This window comes from Pungitius pungitius, chromosome 19 (assembly GCF_949316345.1).
Source record: "Pungitius pungitius chromosome 19, fPunPun2.1, whole genome shotgun sequence".
Classification (NCBI taxonomy): domain Eukaryota; kingdom Metazoa; phylum Chordata; class Actinopteri; order Perciformes; family Gasterosteidae; genus Pungitius; species Pungitius pungitius.
This window is the reverse complement of record NC_084918.1, coordinates 14,342,919-14,362,506: the sequence shown is the minus strand read 5'-3', so window position 1 is coordinate 14,362,506 and position 19,588 is coordinate 14,342,919. Positions and strand designations below refer to the sequence as shown.

At 46.7% G+C, this 19,588-nt stretch overlaps 3 protein-coding genes across 3 annotated transcripts; 2 read left to right on the top strand and 1 right to left on the bottom strand.

The window, feature by feature from the left end:
* Positions 1 to 306: 306 nt before the first annotated feature.
* On the bottom strand, positions 307 to 3,642 carry ngdn (neuroguidin, EIF4E binding protein). Its single transcript, XM_037455277.2, has 11 exons — positions 3,561 to 3,642; positions 3,254 to 3,313; positions 2,953 to 3,024; positions 2,601 to 2,738; positions 2,438 to 2,522; positions 2,251 to 2,303; positions 1,888 to 1,999; positions 1,496 to 1,670; positions 1,214 to 1,367; positions 655 to 718; positions 307 to 453 (listed from the first exon to the last, which is right to left on the bottom strand). Exons 1-11 carry the CDS (start codon positions 3,579 to 3,581, stop codon positions 434 to 436), a joined length of 954 nt encoding a protein of 317 aa, XP_037311174.1. The 5' UTR covers positions 3,582 to 3,642; the 3' UTR covers positions 307 to 433.
* A 404-nt stretch (positions 3,643 to 4,046) lies between these two features.
* On the top strand, positions 4,047 to 5,640 carry cebp1 (CCAAT/enhancer binding protein (C/EBP) 1). The gene is made up of 3 exons (XM_037455282.2): positions 4,047 to 4,150; positions 4,981 to 5,244; positions 5,335 to 5,640. Exons 1-3 carry the CDS (start codon positions 4,148 to 4,150, stop codon positions 5,638 to 5,640), a joined length of 573 nt encoding a protein of 190 aa, XP_037311179.2. The 5' UTR covers positions 4,047 to 4,147.
* A 4,988-nt stretch (positions 5,641 to 10,628) lies between these two features.
* Positions 10,629 to 19,343, top strand: slc22a17 (solute carrier family 22 member 17). The gene is made up of 9 exons (XM_037455276.2): positions 10,629 to 11,144; positions 13,272 to 13,375; positions 14,477 to 14,631; positions 14,750 to 14,915; positions 15,405 to 15,529; positions 15,845 to 15,950; positions 16,102 to 16,325; positions 16,876 to 16,987; positions 17,239 to 19,343. Exons 1-9 carry the CDS (start codon positions 10,668 to 10,670, stop codon positions 17,513 to 17,515), a joined length of 1,746 nt encoding a protein of 581 aa, XP_037311173.1. The 5' UTR covers positions 10,629 to 10,667; the 3' UTR covers positions 17,516 to 19,343.
* Positions 19,344 to 19,588: the final 245 nt, after the last annotated feature.

The window sequence follows — 19,588 nt, the reverse complement described above, 5'->3', positions numbered from 1 at the left end:
CTTTTAATTGGACGATCTGGAATGTAATTAAAACACCTGTTATCTTCTGCAAAGAGTCACAAGCAACACAAATAAAAGCGTGTCTCTGACCCAGAATTTACATCCCCAGGACATTTGCACAGGGGTTTCCCATCAAAACATGTTTTGACACATATTCTTTTTACTCTTGTTTTTCTATTGCAACATTTCAACAAGTAACATGTGGCAATAAATGGCTTCTGATTGTAACGGGCTTATTAGATCGCATGACGAGTGTGTTTAAGCAATGTGACTGCCATCTAATGGAGATAAATAAAGTTACAAAACTCAACAAGAACAGTTTATTCCACAAGAAATCAGTGAAGTGGGGAATAAATGACTGACTAAAAGGTAATGAAGTCCATGGAAGCATAAAGCGATGGTGGATGTTTGGTCTTCACTCTGCACTTCAGCTTTATCTGTGCTTCTTGAAAGCTGCAGAGAAGGGACACGAGTTATTAACATGCAACGCAAAGCCTGTGCTGCATTTCAAATGATTCATGTCTAATGTTAAGGTACCCAGACTCGATACAAAGCCCGTGTTAAAATAGTTCTCTTGACATCCCGTAGGAGTTACTTGAATTCTTTTCAAAGAAATTATTCGTACTTATTCGAGTTATTTTTGAACGTCCTTACCTCTTCTTTTGGTCTTTTTCTTCATGACTTTCTTCTTCTTCTTGGGACGAGATTCATCCCCATCCTGCACCAGTAAAGACCAAAGTGTAAGAACCAGCAGTCACGTTAAGATCGTGATCTAAATAAAGCCACAATGCTCCCATTCATGCTGCCGGTCAACATCGCTTTGTGGCGTCCAGCACACAAAGCAAACAGCTCTGGGATTCTCCTAATACATTTCGCTGAATGGACTTTCCACATCTGCAGCATGAGGTTGTGGTTCCTCTGTCTCGTTAGTGATTTTTAGGACAGCAGAAAGTGAATTGTGACAGGAAAGCAGCACCAGATAACGGAGTCAGACTTGTAGCATCCCAAATGGAATAATCATGTACATGTCACTCAGTGCGTCTACTGCGTCATCAGAGCCTCTAAGTCCTGACCATGGGCCACTAAATCGTTTAACACCGCAGTTCATTAAGAGTTCCAAACCACATGTGGCCTCTCCTGGACCTCAGCGAGGGCAATATGCCCCCGCCCCCCCCCCCCGACAGGCCCGTGTAAAGGCTCCCTGCCTGCTTACCTGCGTGGGCTCGCCGCCCGTCAGCGCTGTGATGTCACCGAAGTGCGTGATGCCGCTCAGCTGGCCGCTCATGGACATCGAGCCTCTCTTCCTGGCGTTCTTCTGACGTTGGGGCATGTTGAGACGCACCAACATCGACTCCTCGTAGTTTTTCCTGTGTGTGAAAAACAGCAGCTGTGAATCCGACCCCCACGTGGCGCCATTACAGAATTCCTGCCGCACACACACACGCACACACACACACACACACACACACACACACACACACACACACACACACACCTGTGGAGCTCCTCGCGGCTGTCCCGATCGCTCTGGAAGTCTCGTCGGTCCCGGATCTCTTCGGGAGCGTCGCTGTACTGCTGCCTCAGCTCCTGGATCACAGAGCTCCTGAGGGCCGCTCGCCGCTGGCGCTCCGACTGAGCCTTCTTCCGGTCTGCTTCGGTCATGTCTCCATCTGGGAGGGTGAGGGGGGGGGTATTATTATTATTTTAATGCGCATGAGCCAGAGGGTAGAATAGCAATGGCTAACTGCAACCGGCTCGGCTTATTCCAAACCGGTGTAATTAACTTTTGGCCCAGCAAAAGTAAAATGTCTGATGAAATAACAAATGTTAAGCGTTTTAAAGGCAATGACATTAAAAAAAAGAGTTTGAAAAGAGGTATGACGTTACCATAGTGCACTGGGGCAATCTTTGGCGGGACATATTTCTTGCCACTAGAGGGGGCTGCTTTGTTCTCCGTCTTATCGCCAGCTTCACCTTCAGACTCCTCGGACTCACTCAACTGGTCGATGAAGCACATGAAGAAAGTCAGTCCGACCAGTACATTTTGTATTTGATGTATTGATCATCGATGTGTAGTACTTTGTATTCGAAATAAAACAATTTTAAAGTATTACAATTTTAACCCTAATCAATTTGAACTTTGACTTGATTTACTGTCTCGAAGCAACCAAAAGGGTATTTTGAGATGAACCAAACTGTACCACCCGAATGGAAATAGGGCTTAAAATGACCACGATATTCGGCTCTTACTTTGCTGATGAGGTTCTCGGGATTAGGACGCAGCTGCAGCGGGTCGTTTTCGGCTGAAATCAACCAAAGACACCGTTAAACGTGGAGCTTACAAAAAACCAAGGGGGACAAATCGGATGATTTTGTCTCTGTTCTCTGCATAAACACAGATAATAAAAAAAAAAAAAAGAGGAAAAATCAGACTCACCCAAACTGCCGGTGACAGCAGTGCGCACCAGTTTATCAATCTGGTACTTGAGTTTGTGGTCCAGCGGCCGCATCTTCTCCAGGACCTTAAAGCGGAAGGAGAAGAGCGATTAGCCGCCGCGTTAGAAGCAAACTAGGCGCACGCGGTTCTGCGGTCGCCTCACGGTTCTGACGGTGACCAGCCGGTTCAAGGCCTCGCTGTCTTTGATTCTGCCTCCTTCGGTCTTGATGCTGATCAGGTGAGTGAGGTCTTGGAGGTAGAAGAGCAGCAGATGATACCGAAGGTCCAAGAAAGACAAGCCCTGCGAGGGAGAGACGACCTTTAAGTGTTGTTCCCATCCAAGCAACAACTTCTACTTTACATTCGACATTTTTATTGAGATGACCGTTACAGGGGCCTGAACATCTAAGTAAAGATTTCTCAGAGAGAAATGATCAAAAGCAAAAAGCACGCAGGGAACCTGTGGCTTTGGGCCTGTTGGCCCCAGCGGTTTGTTATTAACAGTCTCCTCTTACCTGGGAGGTCTTAAAAGCTCCATCTTTCACTTTTGTTATTAGCTCCCGGACATGACCTGTAACGGAGACCACCTGAAGAGAAAGGACTGTGTTTTAGCTGCTTTCAAAATGCTATGATCAAAGTAAATAAATCACCATAGGGAGACACAACAGGTAAAAACAGGATCATTATGATCAGATTAATGCGCCACCATGGGATGTGACTGTGCTGAAGGGTGTGTTCCTACAGTTTGGATCATTTAAAAAAAAAGGACTGAGCACTACTGATAAACATTATTATTACAGTACTTCATGTTCTCACCTGTTCGGTGAGATTCCTCAACAGCTGAACGGCTGCAGGCAAATCACGCTCAATTAAATCCTGTCAGAAAATCAGCAAGTTAGAAATGCAGTTACACAAAGAGTAACTTAAAACGTGGTTTGAAAAAAGACACCAAAGATAAATCTAGCTGGTGGCGAGCCGAGGTCCCTGAAAACGAAACAGCCGTCATTGTGCCGCTCATAATAATCTCTGAATAAGCCACGTTGTTCTAATCGTCTACAGGATTATCACAAACGGTGGAAAGATCAAATAAATAAAATACGCGAGCTCGCAGAACTGCACTCACGTTGTCAACAGGGGCAGCCATTTTGTTTTAGTGCGGCCTACGGAGGCCGCAGAAGGACACCACTCACAGAGCGCTGTGTTCGCTTTCTACACGATGCAGAGACACGATGTCAACGCGCAGATATTAGTCTTACAAATTAGGAGTGAGTAGCAACTAAAGCGTTTTTTCACAGAAAGCTATTGATTCATACATCATTTTGGGGTTTATGTTTTAATGTGATATGATTACAAATTTAAAAATGTTTCTAATAACAACAACAACTAAAAACTCAATATTATCAGTGATGTGAGATAAATAATCTGTAGATATGATCAGTCAAGACACACTGTCTTGCTTCCTGCCCGTTGCCTCTCTTTCCCGTAATTTCGGAGCGTGTGTGTGTATGTGCGTGCGTGTGTGTGTATGTGTGTGTGTGTGCGTGTGTGAGTGCGAGAGAGAGAGAGAGAGAGAGAGAGAGAGAGAGAGAGAGGAAGACGTGATGTGAGATCAGACAGGTATCAAACTCCTGTCTGCCTCCTCCTTCCAGACCATTTTCAGTTAAACTGTAAGAGGAACCTGAAGCTCACCCAGAGAGGTTTCGAAGAGTCATGGTAAGTCCCATCACAACTTCATCAGTGTGTGCCTGTAGTTCATTTAAGTTCTTTACCCGGTTATGTTAGGCTTCATCAAACTATTTCCTTTAATGTGAATTCATCCGCAGATTATTTTCTTAATGTATTGATTGACCGTTGGGGCCGTAAACTGTCAGAAGGTTATGAAATACGCACATCGCAACCCAGGTGTAATCATCAGAGCTCATTTTGTCTGTTTGCTGTTAGAGGAATAAAAATAGCAAGTTTACACATTTGTGAAGGTGGAAGCAAAGTTTTTTTTCCTGTTTTTTAACTTTAAGAAATGTCGATGATTTGATAATCCAAAATCTCATTGATCGACTTATTGGCAATTAACTGATTATTTGACTGATTGTTTCATCTGTAATATGCAACTTTTCAAAACGGTATTTTGTAATTGTTAACTGTTATTTCCCGTTAATAATGTATTATCTTCATTAACCTTACTCCATTTGTTTTCCCGTTAATAATGTATTATTTCCATTAAACTTACTCGAGTATTCAAACTAGAAGTAAAACTCCACAAGCGTTAGTATTTTTAGAAGTAGTGTCAGGCGTTGAATTATGTTAGGACGATCCTTACTTGGACCATTTCATGCTCAGTGGACCTAATTAAAACACAATGTTTGATACCTCAGCCTTTATGACTTGTGTTCTGGGTTGATTTATTGGCCTTGTATTACTTCTCCAGAATCATCTCTCTTTGTTCGTGTGGTTCTTTGCTTCCATTTAAAAAGGAATGAAATCATCACCACTTGAAATTAAAACTCCTCTTTTCTTCCGACCCCCCCCCCCCCCCCCCCCGACAGATGTCTGATTCCAGGGTGTCCTCAGTGATCCACGAGTGGGCCACCTCTTACTCGGGGCAGGCCCACACCTTGAACCACACCACACCGACCAATCAGCTGGCTCCGATGGACATGATATCGTACAGCCAGGCTCAGGGACTGGGGAGGGGGGGCGCTGATGACATGATGGGACTGTCTTACCTGCCGTACACGTCTTCCTGCCTCAGCAACAACTCAAGCTCGGGCAGCACAATCCACCACCAGAGCCAGGCCAACACTCAGCAGGTGTGTGTGTGTGTGTGTGTGCGTTCTAGACAAATGAGCGAGTCAGACATATCATACCGACGTTAACAGCCTTGTTCTCCTGACCTCCAGGACTTCTCCTCCTTCCTCCTGCCAACCCTGCGGGCCCCCGCCAACAAGAGGAGCATCAGCAAGGACAGCGCGGAGTACCGCATGCGGCGCGAGAGGAACAACGTGGCGGTGAGGAAGAGCCGGGACAAGGCCCGCAGGAGGATCATGCTGACCCAGCAGAGGGCCCTGCAGCTGCAGGACGAGAACCAGAAGCTGCAGATGCGCATCGGGCAGCTGACCCAGGAGCTGGTCTCCCTCAAACACATCCTGTCGCAGCGGCACCTGCAGGGAGCCCAGGAGGGAGCAGCGGGGGTCTCCACTATCTAGAGCCGCAGTCGCACCTGATTGCAGGCGTTGGATTCCTCGCCTTAGGCGCCTGGAGGCCTCACTGGTGAACTGGCCGGGGTCTGGGGGGGGGGGGGGGGGGGGGGCTCGGCTGTCGTAATCGTATTTTGAAATAGCGACCGGCAGGGTGAGAAGTGCCACCGAGGACAACGAGGTGATTTCCACCGGGTTTCTTCTTCTGGGGTTTTCGTCACATTTACATTCTATCATTGAATTGTCGCTATTGGCTTTCCCTGTTGAGCCCTCGGTGCTTTGACTTCATATTTAGTTTACATTAGAGAGGTTGACATTGGGGTGGGGTCATTCATTTCAAAATTAGGTGAACAAAACCACTTCTCATTTTTAGCAGAAGGGACAGGTCTTCATTTGGTGGAGTTTATCAGCTGTAACTTGCCATCGGATGCTATGATGCTACATCTGTCAGAAGCTTTTTCAATGTGCAGCTTATTTTAAAATGAATATCACTACAGCCACATGTGCTCAAACATGTGGACAAATTAAAAGCTTTGACAGCTTGCTATCAATTCAGTTCCTGAAAGTGTGGATTAAGGCTTTTAAAACCATTTCAGGTTAATAACAGACAATGCGCAGTATCAATTCGCTGAATATGTCAAAGTTTTAGTGTAAATTCTTGGTGTTTGGTCAGAATTCTCTGAGCGTGTGGGAGGTTCCTCACAACTTTCCGAAATAACGGCCCCCCACCCTGCTCGTTAGACCTTTGAGTCATGTCATTAAAGTAGGAAGACGTGTGGTGGGTACATTTTAAGACCCAAACGGTGAGAGAAAAACTAAACTAATCCCTGCGCCAATTAAGATTCGGGTGAAACGAGAGAAGTTGTACCACAAAGCTCGAAAACACTGCACCAATGTGTGCAGAAGCTCAAAAGCTACAAATACTTCAATTCTGCAAACTCCAAATGAACTTTCCTGTCCTGAAGACAAGATCTTCATACACATGCATAACCCTCAGAAGAAGACAATCTGACCGATCTTTTATTTTTTGGATTTAACAAAAATTGGCCAATCACGGACACTTCTTGTCATTGTCAGATATGATTGTAAGTGTAGTTGCCCAACAGGGTTACTCAACCCCCTGTGGTTTGTAGGGGATTCAATGAAATCTAAGTGTCTCTCTCTCTCTCTCTCTCTGTATATTATTTCTTTTGTCACTAAATGAGTGTGGGATTACTTGAAACAGTGTCGATGCAGTATTGAATAACGTGTAATCTGGTGTTTTATCATTTCATAGCAGTGTATTGTTAAAGCGTCACTTGTGTTCCTTAAATAAACAATATATAACTTGAGCTTCGATAAAACGTCTTTTATGTCTGCCAAGCACAAACACTTAACACTTAACTGTCTACCCAGCATTAAGATATTAAATAACCTTAAACCTTTACTTACTTACTTAAACCTGTGATGAGTAAAAAAAAAAAGCCTTTACACGTGTTGATCACGGCGCATTGTTCCTTTAAATAACACTCGGTGGGATTTAAGCCGAGGCCTCTCATCCTGCATCATGGCGTGCACCTGCCACCCTAGCTACCATCGGTCTACCCACGGAAACGGACGTCGTGCCATGGACCGTTGTGCACCAGCGGTTTCCCTTTGTGGGATGGGCGAGATTTCAACACAGCGGAGGACGGAGATGAGGAGCACAGAGATAGCATCAGTGTTTCGGGGCTGCCAGGGCCTTCCTGTGGCTGTGATGGTAGTGAAGGGACATAGAGATAGGAGTCAGAGAGCGGGGCGGTGGGTGGGTGGGTGGGGGGGGGGGGGACTGGGGCAACAAGCCAGACATTTTTCTTTCTGCCTTCAAAAAAGCAAAGCAATAGTTGTGACATAAATATTTTCCACACTATTAGATGAAGAATAAACGGCATGATTCCTTTGCCACTGGATCCCAAGGTGAAATATCACATGATTAGTCATGTGTCATTTAGTGTGTCAAAAAAAAGAAAGCACACACTCTGCATACACCCTTTATTAGTGCTTCGTTAGATTTCATTAGGCCGTGCAACTCTGCAGAGGCAATCGATATGTGCAACATCACACTCTATTACTAGTGGGGACATGAATGAAAGTTTGCCTTATATCCCCCACAGAATGTGTTGAATAGGAAGGCCGATCACTGTGAGGTGTCGAAGTGGCGTCTAATGAAAAGGTGCTTCGCTGAATGACAGGGAGTCAACAAAACCACACACAGAGTATGATTTAACTCAATGATAACCCACAGGCTGTAGAAATGTAAGTACCTGTGTGTTCATGGATGGGTGTACATGTGATGAACACGCACCAAGCAGAGCGAAAGTGTGACACAGGCTTCTTACTGTCGTGTGTTGAAGTCCCTGTGTGACCGTGTCTGTTGAAATGTCCCGCAGCGCCGTGTGGGGCAATCTGTGGTCCCAGGACTGCAACATGTCCGCAGAGTGAAGAAAGACTGTATTTTTACCTAATCCTTACCAAGTTACTCAATAGCAGCAGCCCATACGAACCCCACCGCAGCCCCTGCAAAGCAGCTTCCATCTCACGTCTCCCGCTCGTTAAACATCATTTTATGGAGCGTTTTTGCTTTGTCTCAAAGGTAGACAATCATTGAATGCATCAACATAAAAACAATGCAATATCCCGTCTAAATACAGGAAACGTCAACCGTTCAACCCTATTTCAGCACACATGTTCACAGCTGGAGGCGGTCCAGTAAAAGGTTGTGGTCAGATGTGTGTTTTTGTAATCTTCAGGTTCCCACCACAACCTGCAAACACATTTTGTCGAGAGTACAAAAAGAATTGATAATTCATTCTGCAGTGATACGAAGTCACCTGACCTCGTTAAACTGATTGAAGAGCTTTTAATTAATTGTAATTTTTCTTTTTTCTGTAGGTGTCTCATGCACCCCACTTTCTGACACAGGAAATGATTTAACACACATGTTCATAAGCCGTAATAACTGGACGTTACCTTGGTATTTGGAGGGTCGTTTTGTACATGGCAGCCGTCGTGTGCAACACAGAAAACACAATAACATGCACAATGTATAACGCATTTGTGGTTTTATTTAAAAACAACTGAAAAGTATTTTCTTCGGAGGCTAGATGACAAATAAGAGTCCAATCTACAGCAATGTCTCTGTTGTCCAAAAGAGCCAAAGATATTGCAACCGATGGCTTTGGGAAGCTAAAGGTTATACAAAGGAAGAGTAAGATTGTTTCCAAAGGTGGCTGAAGATTAAGGTGGGAAACAATTTTTCCAAATAGACAATATCTGGCACTTTCTGTTTGTTATAATGACATTTGTATCGTTGCATATTCACGAGAAAGGACGAGCAGTCACGTATTAGCGTTCCCTTGTAGTGACCATCTGATTTATGGCTCCACCATGCGGCAGAAAACTGCACGTAGGGCTTCAGGGAAGATGCTCAACAAAGAACTGACGTCTCACTCTAACCTTTAATCGTTGTGCATCTTCTGTTGTCCAAACACCAACATATCGTATGCTCTGTGTTATTGGGTACCTGTAAACTCTCTGTGTCTAACTGTATCAAATACGACGTACAAAGAAAATAACGTAAATAAGAAAATGAGTCAACTTTTATTTGCAGGCACAAACGAGTCTGAATAAAAAAAAGGAAAACATAAATACAACACAAAATACAATTTGAACATATCACAACACAGTTTTGATCGTAGCAGTTAAAGTACTTTTCATTTTTGCTTTACAATTAACACACCACAAGTTGGCTTTATAAAGGGGAGTAAGGAGAGCTGTTTTAACATCACCATTACACATATATTCACTCGTTTAAAGCATCAGAAAACGACATTTTCCTTAAATATGTACCTTTGTTTTTATGTCACACAAAAGCCACCCTAACCAAGTATAGCTTACTCAACTCGACCGACATGAAATAAATAAATGTTGTTGTAAAACCTAAAACATCAACGAGTCACAAAATAAAGCCAATTTATCCCCGAGTGACACATCTCCTCAGCACACGCGACCTCGTTTTTTTTTCCATCAGCGAGACGAGGGGGACGTCGTTTTGACGATTTCACCCGACTCGTGACGAAGTGAGCCGACGCAGCGGCTCGTCCCCGCGAACAGTTCCTCGCGACGCAGTCCCCAAACCGGCTCTTTGTCCTGCCGCCTCCTGACGGACGACGCGCTGTTTCCCCCCCCCTTTCAAGACGATGTCGGACGCCGTCGTGCCTCGTTCATTTATTCGGTGCGCTGTCGGCGGGACGAAACCGGGACCCATTCGGTAACGAGTCCGGCATCCCCCGGTCTGCGCGTGGCGAGCCCGGTGTCCTCGTCTCACTTGTCCGGGACACAGATGTCTTCTCATCCGACGGAGCGGGCAGAGGAGACACGTTGAATGCGGTGAGACCACTCTCTGCCCCCCCCCCCCCGCAGTGTTCTGGATAAGTCACCTGGTAAGTCACACTATGCGCCGCTGTGAAGCCAGACAGACGCTATTACGGGGGGCACACCTGCCCCCCCCCGCCTCCTCCCCCTCCTCCTCCTCCTCCTCACCCTGTCGCTCTCCCGTTTGTATTGTGTTTGTACTTCCACAGAGGACAGCCGCCCCCTGTTTATTACACCCCCCCCTCGTGGAAAAAGTCTTATGTAACCCTGTGAGATTCCCGTTTTCTCCCTTTTTAAAGCGAGACTTCCTGCCCCCCCCCCCCCCTGCAAAGGAAAGCTCCCGGTGCCCCGCCGCAGGAGGCTGCTGAGGAGAGCCGCTCCTTCACATTCCACCCACCGACAGGGGGGCCCCCCCCTCCTCTGCTGCCTTATCCTACAACGTGTCCTCTGTCGGGACGGTTCATTCGGGGACTCTGTTCAGACTGGATGCTGCTGGTACACGTGGAATTCAGCCATACAGTAATTCAGTGTACTTCTTCTCTTCCACAGAGCCCCCCCCCCCCCCCCTCTCCGCCTGGGGACCAACCATTGAGACACCCCCCCCTTCCCACACCACCACCTCCACCGTTTAACCTTCTCTAACGATGACATCCCCAGACTCCCCCCCTCTGGTCTCCCCTTCCCCGTGTCCTGCTCCCCCTCCGTCTCTCCCCTCCTCCCCTCTGCCTTCCTCCCCGGCCCCTTCCTCCTCCTCCTCCCTCCCCGCCCTGCCCTCGCTGCCCCCCACGGGGGACGTGATGGTGCTGGCTCTGGGCAGGAAGAAGCAGAGGGTTCTGATAGCCCTCTCCATCCTGCCCAACCTCTTCCTGGCCTTCCTGCTCTCCTCCGACCCCCTGGTCACCCTCTCGTCGCCGCACCACTGCCACCTGCCGGGGCCCCCGCCGTCCCCCGAGGCGCTCAACGCCTCCCTGCCCTGGGAGAAGGGGGGGCGGCCCGGGGAGAACGGGAGCCTCTCCCAGTGCCGGCAGTACGTCAACGGCAGCCGCTCGGCGGTGGTGGAGTGCGAGGGCGGCTGGGACTACAACGTCACGGAAGGGCTGAGGAACAACATCGTCACCGAGGTAAGCGGCCCCCGGGCTCCTCCTCCGCCCTTCGAACCTTTTTGGGGGGGTCTTCCTGTGGGAGGGATCACTTCTTCTTGTTTATGTACAAGGGCCATGAAACACTGAAACACATTTACATGCAGCCTCCCCCCACCACGCTGAACTCTAGCTGCACATAATTCACACCGATAAAGCCCGGACAGGAAGTCTTCCCCTGGGGGCTCGGAGGGCCTCGGGCCCCCAGTTTATTTTATTTATTTATTCATTTATTTAGCAGGTGTACTGTGAGCCAGAGTTAGCCAGGTGAAGCCAAAGACAGTGAACATGCGTAGAACCTTTTCATTGGGGGGTCATCTGAGCCGAATGTCACTGAGACCACTCTTATAGTCTGAAGGTGTCATTCCACACACACACACACACACACACACCCAGAGAAACCAACGCGGGACACATGATCAGAGAGAAAGAAAACAAAGAAGGAAAGAGTTGTTCATGTACAGGACCGCGTCTCACTTCCTACGCATGTGCTGTTATGACGAGGTGAACTTCCCACACCTTCAGCCCCGATGCCACATTCACTTTTAATCAGACTCCCAAACCAGTGACTCATTCAGAAACGTGTCTTTTCACCGACGTCACCGAGGTTGAACAATCCCCCGCTCGCGATGGGACGGGGGGGGACGGGGGGGGGGGGGGTGGAGTACTTAAATGAATGGACTCCAAGGTAGAAAAAAAGAATCTCGCTACCAAAAAAGGCCTGAGAGCATTTGTAACTTAATGGGATGAAGCATAAAACAGGTCCCTGTTTACATTGCGTTTCAACTGCGACTTTCTTCTTCTCTTATCAGCACGCAGGCAGGTTGACAATAGGCTAAAGTTGAATGGTTAGTGTTTTGTCCCCATTGTTTTATATCCGTCCCCTAAGAAACGGCACAAATATTGACATGCATTTCCCTCTTCTCATAACTCATAACTACAGGATGGTTGTTCTTAAAGGATTAAACCAAAGGATTCGGGAAGCAGGAAGGGCCCCGATCGGCTGATCAATAGATACTGTGTCATTTCACTGATGAACACAAACCTCCCGCCAGTATGACGATGACACACCTGGAGATCATTGTAGTCATTTAGTAATGGTGTATGTGTGTATATTTTGACAATGGCACGTGGATCACATAAAGATGTCATTGCTTTCAAGCTGGAGAGTGACCCGGTAACATCTGTACTCTTCCTCTGGTCTGAATGACAATATGGAGATTTAAACTAAATCTGCGTCAGTGGCTTCCATCACAAAGGGGCGTTCCAGCTGTGTTTCCCTCAACATGTGAGAGGAGGAAACGCTACCGGTCGGACTTGATTCCAAAGGGAAACATCAGATACCGGTGCATGACTCTCATTCCTTGAAACCAGTCTGGGGAGCTTGTGTTTGTCCAAAGCGTTCCACCCGTGTGAGCACCGCGGTCTGCTACGTCGCCCGTTCCCCCGGCTGGCGGGCATTGTTGTGGCTCTGTGCCTCAGCAATAGGACGGCTGATATCATGTGACAGGCTTTTATGTTTCTGTGCAAAGGCTGTAATTATGTAAGGCCCTCTGCTCTCCCTCTCTAGATCATTTAAGTCATTTAGCTCCCAGCTCAGCTGTGAATGCAAATCAGCGGGTCGGCTTAATGTGATTTAAACTGCAGATAGCTGCTGTTTAAAAGAAAAGGAATATATATATATATATATATATATATATATTTGACTCAAGGTATACATTGTTATTACTGGGTGTGTTTAATGGAGCTTTATAATGTGTAATTCTATCACTCCGAGGGCTCCTTGTAACTCCTGTGTACGCATCATTATCCATCAAAACAACAAAGCAAACCGTGAAAAAGCTTTCAATTGACTGAAAACTAATGACGGATGACTCAGGTCATCCGTTGATGAATTAAAGTCACGGTCGGTGCTCGTCTTTTCTCAAACTTTTTTTCTCCTGTTTTCTTTGTCGTGATGTCGTCACCTTGCTCTCCTTTCTTTTATTTCTTACCTTGATTGAACGAATCCCCCCAGCAGGTCGACCCGATTCTCCACGCGTGTGCTTCTCAGACACGTCCCGACAAACGGTAACTAACCCAGATTCTCTGCCCCACGGTGCGGCCCAGTGGGACCTGGTGTGTGGTCAGTACTGGCTGGTCCCAGTAGAAGAGGTGTGTTTCATCCTCGGCATCCTCACTGGCTGTCTCGGCCTGGGCTACGCCGCTGACAGGTAAGACACACACACACACACACACACACACACACACAGACCAGTGTTTATGCAGCCCGGTAGGGTTAACACTGTCCTCTGCAGAATATTTAAAAAAAAAACATGCAAGGCAAGACGTTTGGTCAAAAGGTTACTCTGTGTCGATTTGGAAAGCTTGTTCCTCAATCTCCCGTCTCGTTCCCTTGGGGGGGGGGGGGGGGGGGGGGGGGGTTTGCAGACTCACTACCTCACGACCCAAATACACACAGACACACACGCTCACACAGTACAGAGCTCAGACAGTAGATGGTGAAAGAATTCATCACATGGGTGCTGCTTAAATGTTATTTAATATCAGGTCACAAATTAAAACTAAATCCAAATATTATATTCAATTTCTGCCGTCAAACAAACACTTTTACAGTTATAAACTAGAACAACTATGTGAAAATCGTCATTCCCTCGTCTACTGCAAGTCTACTGCCAGTTCCAATTATCCCAGGAAGATATATATTTTTTCTCGAGCTCGTCTGATCATCAGCTCAATGGATCCAGGCTGGAGGGAAGCCGTAGTGTTCAATCAGCTAACAGCGTTCATTAATCTGCTGACCCGAGCATCATTTAAGACGAGTGGGTTAATGCTGCCTTCTGGGAACGAGCAAAGGACAAAAAGGGAACCAAAGTGCTGCTCATGCATGCAGCACAAAGTTGGCCAATCATCACATTTACGGATTAGTTGTGTTTCGTACTTGAGCTGCTTTGAAGACGCATTTTCTATTCATGTCTTCGTCTTTTTGAAAGTTTCTGCAGGTCCTTTGGAATTAATAGTTGCCTAATTTGTGTGAACCCTTTGTGAATTGCATTAAACTAGGAGTGTGGTAAATATATTAACAGTTCATGATGCTGTGTTCTATCTCCTCTCTCATATTCACAGTGGGCTGTTGTCCTAGTTCCTGTTTTGCCAACCTACTTGCTGTTAATATTTTAACATGTGAAGCTAGCGTTTTGGCTCATGAATAATGATGATTTACTTTCTGTTGCTATTGTTGTACATCTAGCTTTCATGTTTTTACCTTGATTTGTATTTAAATTGTACCGTCACATTTCTCCATTCCCCTGCAGACTGGGCCGGTCCAAGACGCTGCTGACCTCTCTGACCTTGTCGGTGGTGTTTGGCGTGCTGGTGTGCGTCTCCCCGTACCCCTCCATCTTCATCGTCATGCGCTTCTGTTTGGCGGCGGCCAGCGCGGGAGTCTACCTCACCCTCTACATCACTCGTGAGTAGTTTGCCTTTCCAAGGAGGCGCGACGTTTGATCTCGGTCCAAAAGAGCCGTCAAGCGGGAGGAAAGAGTCCCGAGGCGAGGTGATGCTTTGACGCTGTGTCTGACGGGCAGGTCTGGAGCTGTGTGAGTCCTCTCTGAGGCTGGTGGTGACCACGATGGCCGGCCTGACGACTGTAGCCGGGGAACTCCTTCTAGTGGCTGTGGCCCTGGGGTGCCAGTCCTGGAGGGGCCTGCTGGGAGCCGGAGCCGCCCCCCTGACACTGTTCCTCTCTTACGGGTACGAGTATGAGGAGGGATTTTTCCATATTACAGATTCAGCTTTGTGCTTTTGATTCCCTCTCAGTAGTTTCTATTTGTTTGTAGAACATTCTCGGTGTCTGTTTACTGTCTTCAGTATGTTCGTGTGTTTCATTTCCTGTGAACCTGAAGTGGCGAGCCACTTGATGCCAGCTGAAAGCTTTAGTGCATCGTATTGATTCCCGTCCTCACACTTTGAGTTCATGTCAGAATGCATTAGGGCTCCTTTGTTTAAGGTCCCCAGTCCCTCGAAGAGCTCGTTAGAAGATAAGCCTTCCGGTTCAAACCCAAATTAACAGAAATGAAAGATTGATGACTCGCAGCGATTTGTAGTTTTGTAAACTAAGCTGGATTAAAAAATAACAAATTCTCAGTGTGTTATTTTCCACACTGGAGGAGCCAATGTTCGCTGGTGAGTAGAGTCCAAAGATCCAAGACACAGCCAGACTTAGGTCCTGTCTCCCTGCAGCATTCCCGGGGTGTTCCCAGAGTCGCCACGTTGGCTCCTTCTGTCAGAGAGGTCTGCAGACATGAGCTCCTTCACCGAGAGAAGAAACTCCAACAGAGATGTGAGGGATGACGAGAGCTTCACAGGTGTGTGTGTGTGTGTGTGTGTGTGTCGTTTCTGAGGGCTTGCTCGCTTTTGGTTCGGTTAAAGCAAACATAAAAAAAACGTCCTCCTAACGGACTGTGTGTTCCATTAATTCCATTAAAAGTGCACGACAGCGGTCATGGTAACGTTATACAACCTGAGTCATTATTGCGCAAGAGGCCAAATGCCTGTTTGCATGCACCCCCCCCTGCATGTTTCTTTACACAAATACATTTGTGGGTGAGTTATTGATTTATAAGAGTGCGTGGTTCTACGTGTGGTTAAGAAGACTGTTTTGTCCTGTTTGCCCGCTGCAGAGCTGGATTCTGAACCCGCCCCCTCCTCGCACCCCCACCTGTCCTTTCATGAGCTCCTCCACAGCAGGAACATCTGGAAAAACCTGTGTGTGCTGGGCTTCACCTCGTAAGTCATCCCACTGGCTTGACACACTTTTGAACCGGTTGCTGCATAAGTCTCATATTCCCCCCCCCCCCCCCAGTGTTATGACTGACTCTCATATATTTACTCTCCCACTTTGAACCACTCATGTTTTTTTCCCTCCTTCCTCCTTCAGATTCATCTCTCACGGCATTAGTCACTGTTACAGCTCTTTCCGAGGTGACGTCAAAGGCACGGCCCCCAGCTTCTACTGGACGTATCTGCTCTCCGTGTGCGCAGGGGGGGGCGCCTGGCTGTTGCTGTGGGCGACCGTGGACAGGTACGGTCGCCGTGGCATCCTGCTCCTCTCCATGACGATGACGGGGCTGGCCTCTTTGATCCTCCTGGGACTCATGAAGTGTAAGCAGGCTTTAGTTGCAGGATCTACTTTTCTTCATTTTAATCCTAGTAGTCTCTTCCAACAAGGTGGCCACACAGAAGTCCCCTCTACTGTTGTTGTAGAGACATTATGTGAGCCTTGTATGAGGACCAAAGGCCTTTCTACCTCAAATGCTGACTGAAAAGAAAAGAAAAGTTAGTTTATTTTATGTTAAGCTCAGCTTTCTAGTCGTATTACATCATGTACACATCACTGACTTCATGATGGACTTCATGCATAATGAAGTAGATTAAAAGCAAACTGAAATATTCATTCCATGGGCCGTTAGATTGTTCCACAGCTTTGTTGTGGAAACACATTCAAGGTTCCCTCGGTGTCCGTCTCCCCCTTGTGGGTGAAGATGAGTATGATGTTCAGCTAATACAGGACACGGCAGAGGAAGCAAAGTCCAAACGGTGTCAGGTGTTTTCCTTAAACCATGCACCCAAGGCTGAGGGTGCTCCGTGTGTTCATATTAACAGGGCATGGTTGTACGTCATCATGGAGCTTGTTGTTCCTCCCCCCCTTTAGATCTCAGTGAGACGGCCATCACAGTTTTCTCGGTGCTGGGTCTTTTCTCCTCCCAGGCCACCGCCTCCCTGTGCGTCCTCTTCACTGCAGAGATCATGCCCACTGTCATCAGGTGACTCAGCAATGCTCAAAGTGATGAGCGGGAAAATATGTGGTTATTGTGTTCATATTTTGTATCAGTTAAAAAAAAGGATCGGGTCATGAGAAACACAATTTGATGATGTGAATTGTTTATAGTTCAGAAATATGGGTACATAATACGTCTGGGGAACACTGGTGTTTTTTACACATATTATCAACACATTTAAATGTGATCAACTTTATGAATGCTATTTCATATCTAATTAAAACAACTTTGTACAGGGGCACCGGTGTGGGTGCAGTCCTGTCCCTGGGCTGCGTGGGCCGCCTCACCTCCCCGCTCATGGACCTGAGGAACCACTACGGCTACTTCCTGCACCACGTGGTCTACTCCTCTCTGGCCCTGTTGGCCGTGCTGTCCATCCTCCTGCTGCCCGAGAGCAAGAGGAAGCCGCTGCCCCAGACGCTGGCCGACGGGGAGCAGTACAGACGCCCCCCGCTGGGCAGGAGGAGGAGGGACAATGTGCCGCTGCTCGCCACTCCCAACCCCGAGACCTAAAGGACCCCTGAAAGAGTGCGAAGGACTCTACCAGAGCCAGAACACTCCCGCCCATCGCGTTCAGGCCCCAGCGTTGCAGACAAAAGGGTTTCCCAGATGAAGGTTGAAAGGCTGACACGCCCCAGCTTCCTGACATGTGATCGTCTAGTCATGGCAGACGCGGTCTGGCGGTTGGGTGCATCCGCCCATCTCTCGTCACCATGCTCTACTTTGATTTGACACTCAGACTCGCAGATTCACGCTGTGCGAAGTCTTCATCGTCCTCTCCTCCCGACCAGACGGAAGGTGATCCCCCATCATGTCACCGCGCCCCCCCCCCCGCCGCCGCGTCTGTGGTGTAGATGTTAGCCGCTTACCTCGGACTCTCGGGGGCCTGTAGAGTAGTCGCAAATGATTCCGCACAACCTGCACAGAGCGGGTGATCTGAGTCGTTTGTGCTTGGTGTGACTAGAAGCCCTCAGAGGTGTGCAAAATCAAAGCATCGTGGTACTCCTCACGCAGATGGACCACAGTTCACCCCAATACTCGGGTGCCTTGTAAATACTCTTTGGTTTCTTTAACTTCTGGGGGCATCGCAGCTTTGTGAAAGAGCTGACAGTTGTTAATTTGACCCAAATCTTAAAATTGAAATGAAGGTTTTGATCTAATGATCTAAATACAATATTGGGATCAGAATTCTAACAAAACAAAAAAGGCCTTTTAATATACACATGTTCAAATGTGTGACTTCAGTAAATGAGCTTGGCCTGGAGCCAGCAATATTTATGTCTTATTTATGTTGTTATGAAGAATAATCAATAAACCAGAGGCCTGGCCTCTGTAGAATGAAGCTGTCATACAGGATGGAGATGAATCGGACTCTCTGATCCAGAAGGGAAGCAGTGGAAGCGTTTTTTTTGTCAGTATTCCCTCAGAAGCGCACCGTTACTATTGTAACACCTCTTTAGAAGACCAGTCTCAGTTGTAAGAGAATAGTCGGGTACGAACAAACTACAGCAGTTTAACTTGTGACACGTATAACCAGACATATTTAAATATATTTTGTCAGCAAGCTAAATGTGGAGGTTATGAACAAGGTTTGTCTGTTACTTTGTGTATTAATGCTGGAGAAACGGCCCGGTGATTTTGCTCCACCACGTTGGTTGGGAGCTGAAGAGGGCCTCAGACCTCTGAAATAACCCACTAATCCTCAACCAAGCACCTAGGACTTTTTCTTTTCTTTTAGAAAAGTTGAATTTGAAGTTCACTAGTTGAAGGACACTAATTTCTCTGACCTTGCTGCATCCGTCTTTGGTAGTTCTTTCACTCTGTAGGTTGCACTCAACATGTCGTAAAAGTTAAACACTGACAAATATTAGCACTATGATTAACTTGGCTCGAGTACTATTATGTCTGACAACACTGATGAGCTGTTCAATGATTATGATGCTGTTAACTATATAGCCTGATCTAGTGTAAAATAAAAAACTGTCAAATAAACAGGACATGGGCATTCTTTTTTATGAATTATGTGCGGTAATTATGTGTAGTTGGAGGGTTTATAAAGCCATGTGACCTGTAGAAAGTTTTTTAGTTTTTAAGATTGATGTCTGTATTTACTGTGTATTTGTAATATAATATTTGCTTGTTGAAATTGACTGGTAATGATATAGAATAAATGTTTTATTATGTGACAATAACCGTGTTTTCATACTACCTTCACATGTTAGGGCTTTACGTTCTTTTTTATGGCCGCCGAGTGCGGATGTCATGCTTAGACTCTATTTGTGACATTTTGGATAAATCAAGTGATGAAAACCGTGTATTTTTTTCGTAGGTGATTTAGATATTGACCATCTACCTGTCCAAGACTAGGCTTTTTGCATTAGCCACTGCTTGTAACCTTACACAAACTATTACACTGTCAACAAAAATGAATACAAATAAGAATTGGCTAAGATAACCTAAATGTATTGATCACTTTTTCCTACAAATAGCCCTGAACACTGATAAAGCAGTGTCAGTAGTTCTTGGTTTCAGCGATCACATTTTAACAGCTAAAGTCGCAAAAGCAAAAAGACCTTTTGTGTGTAC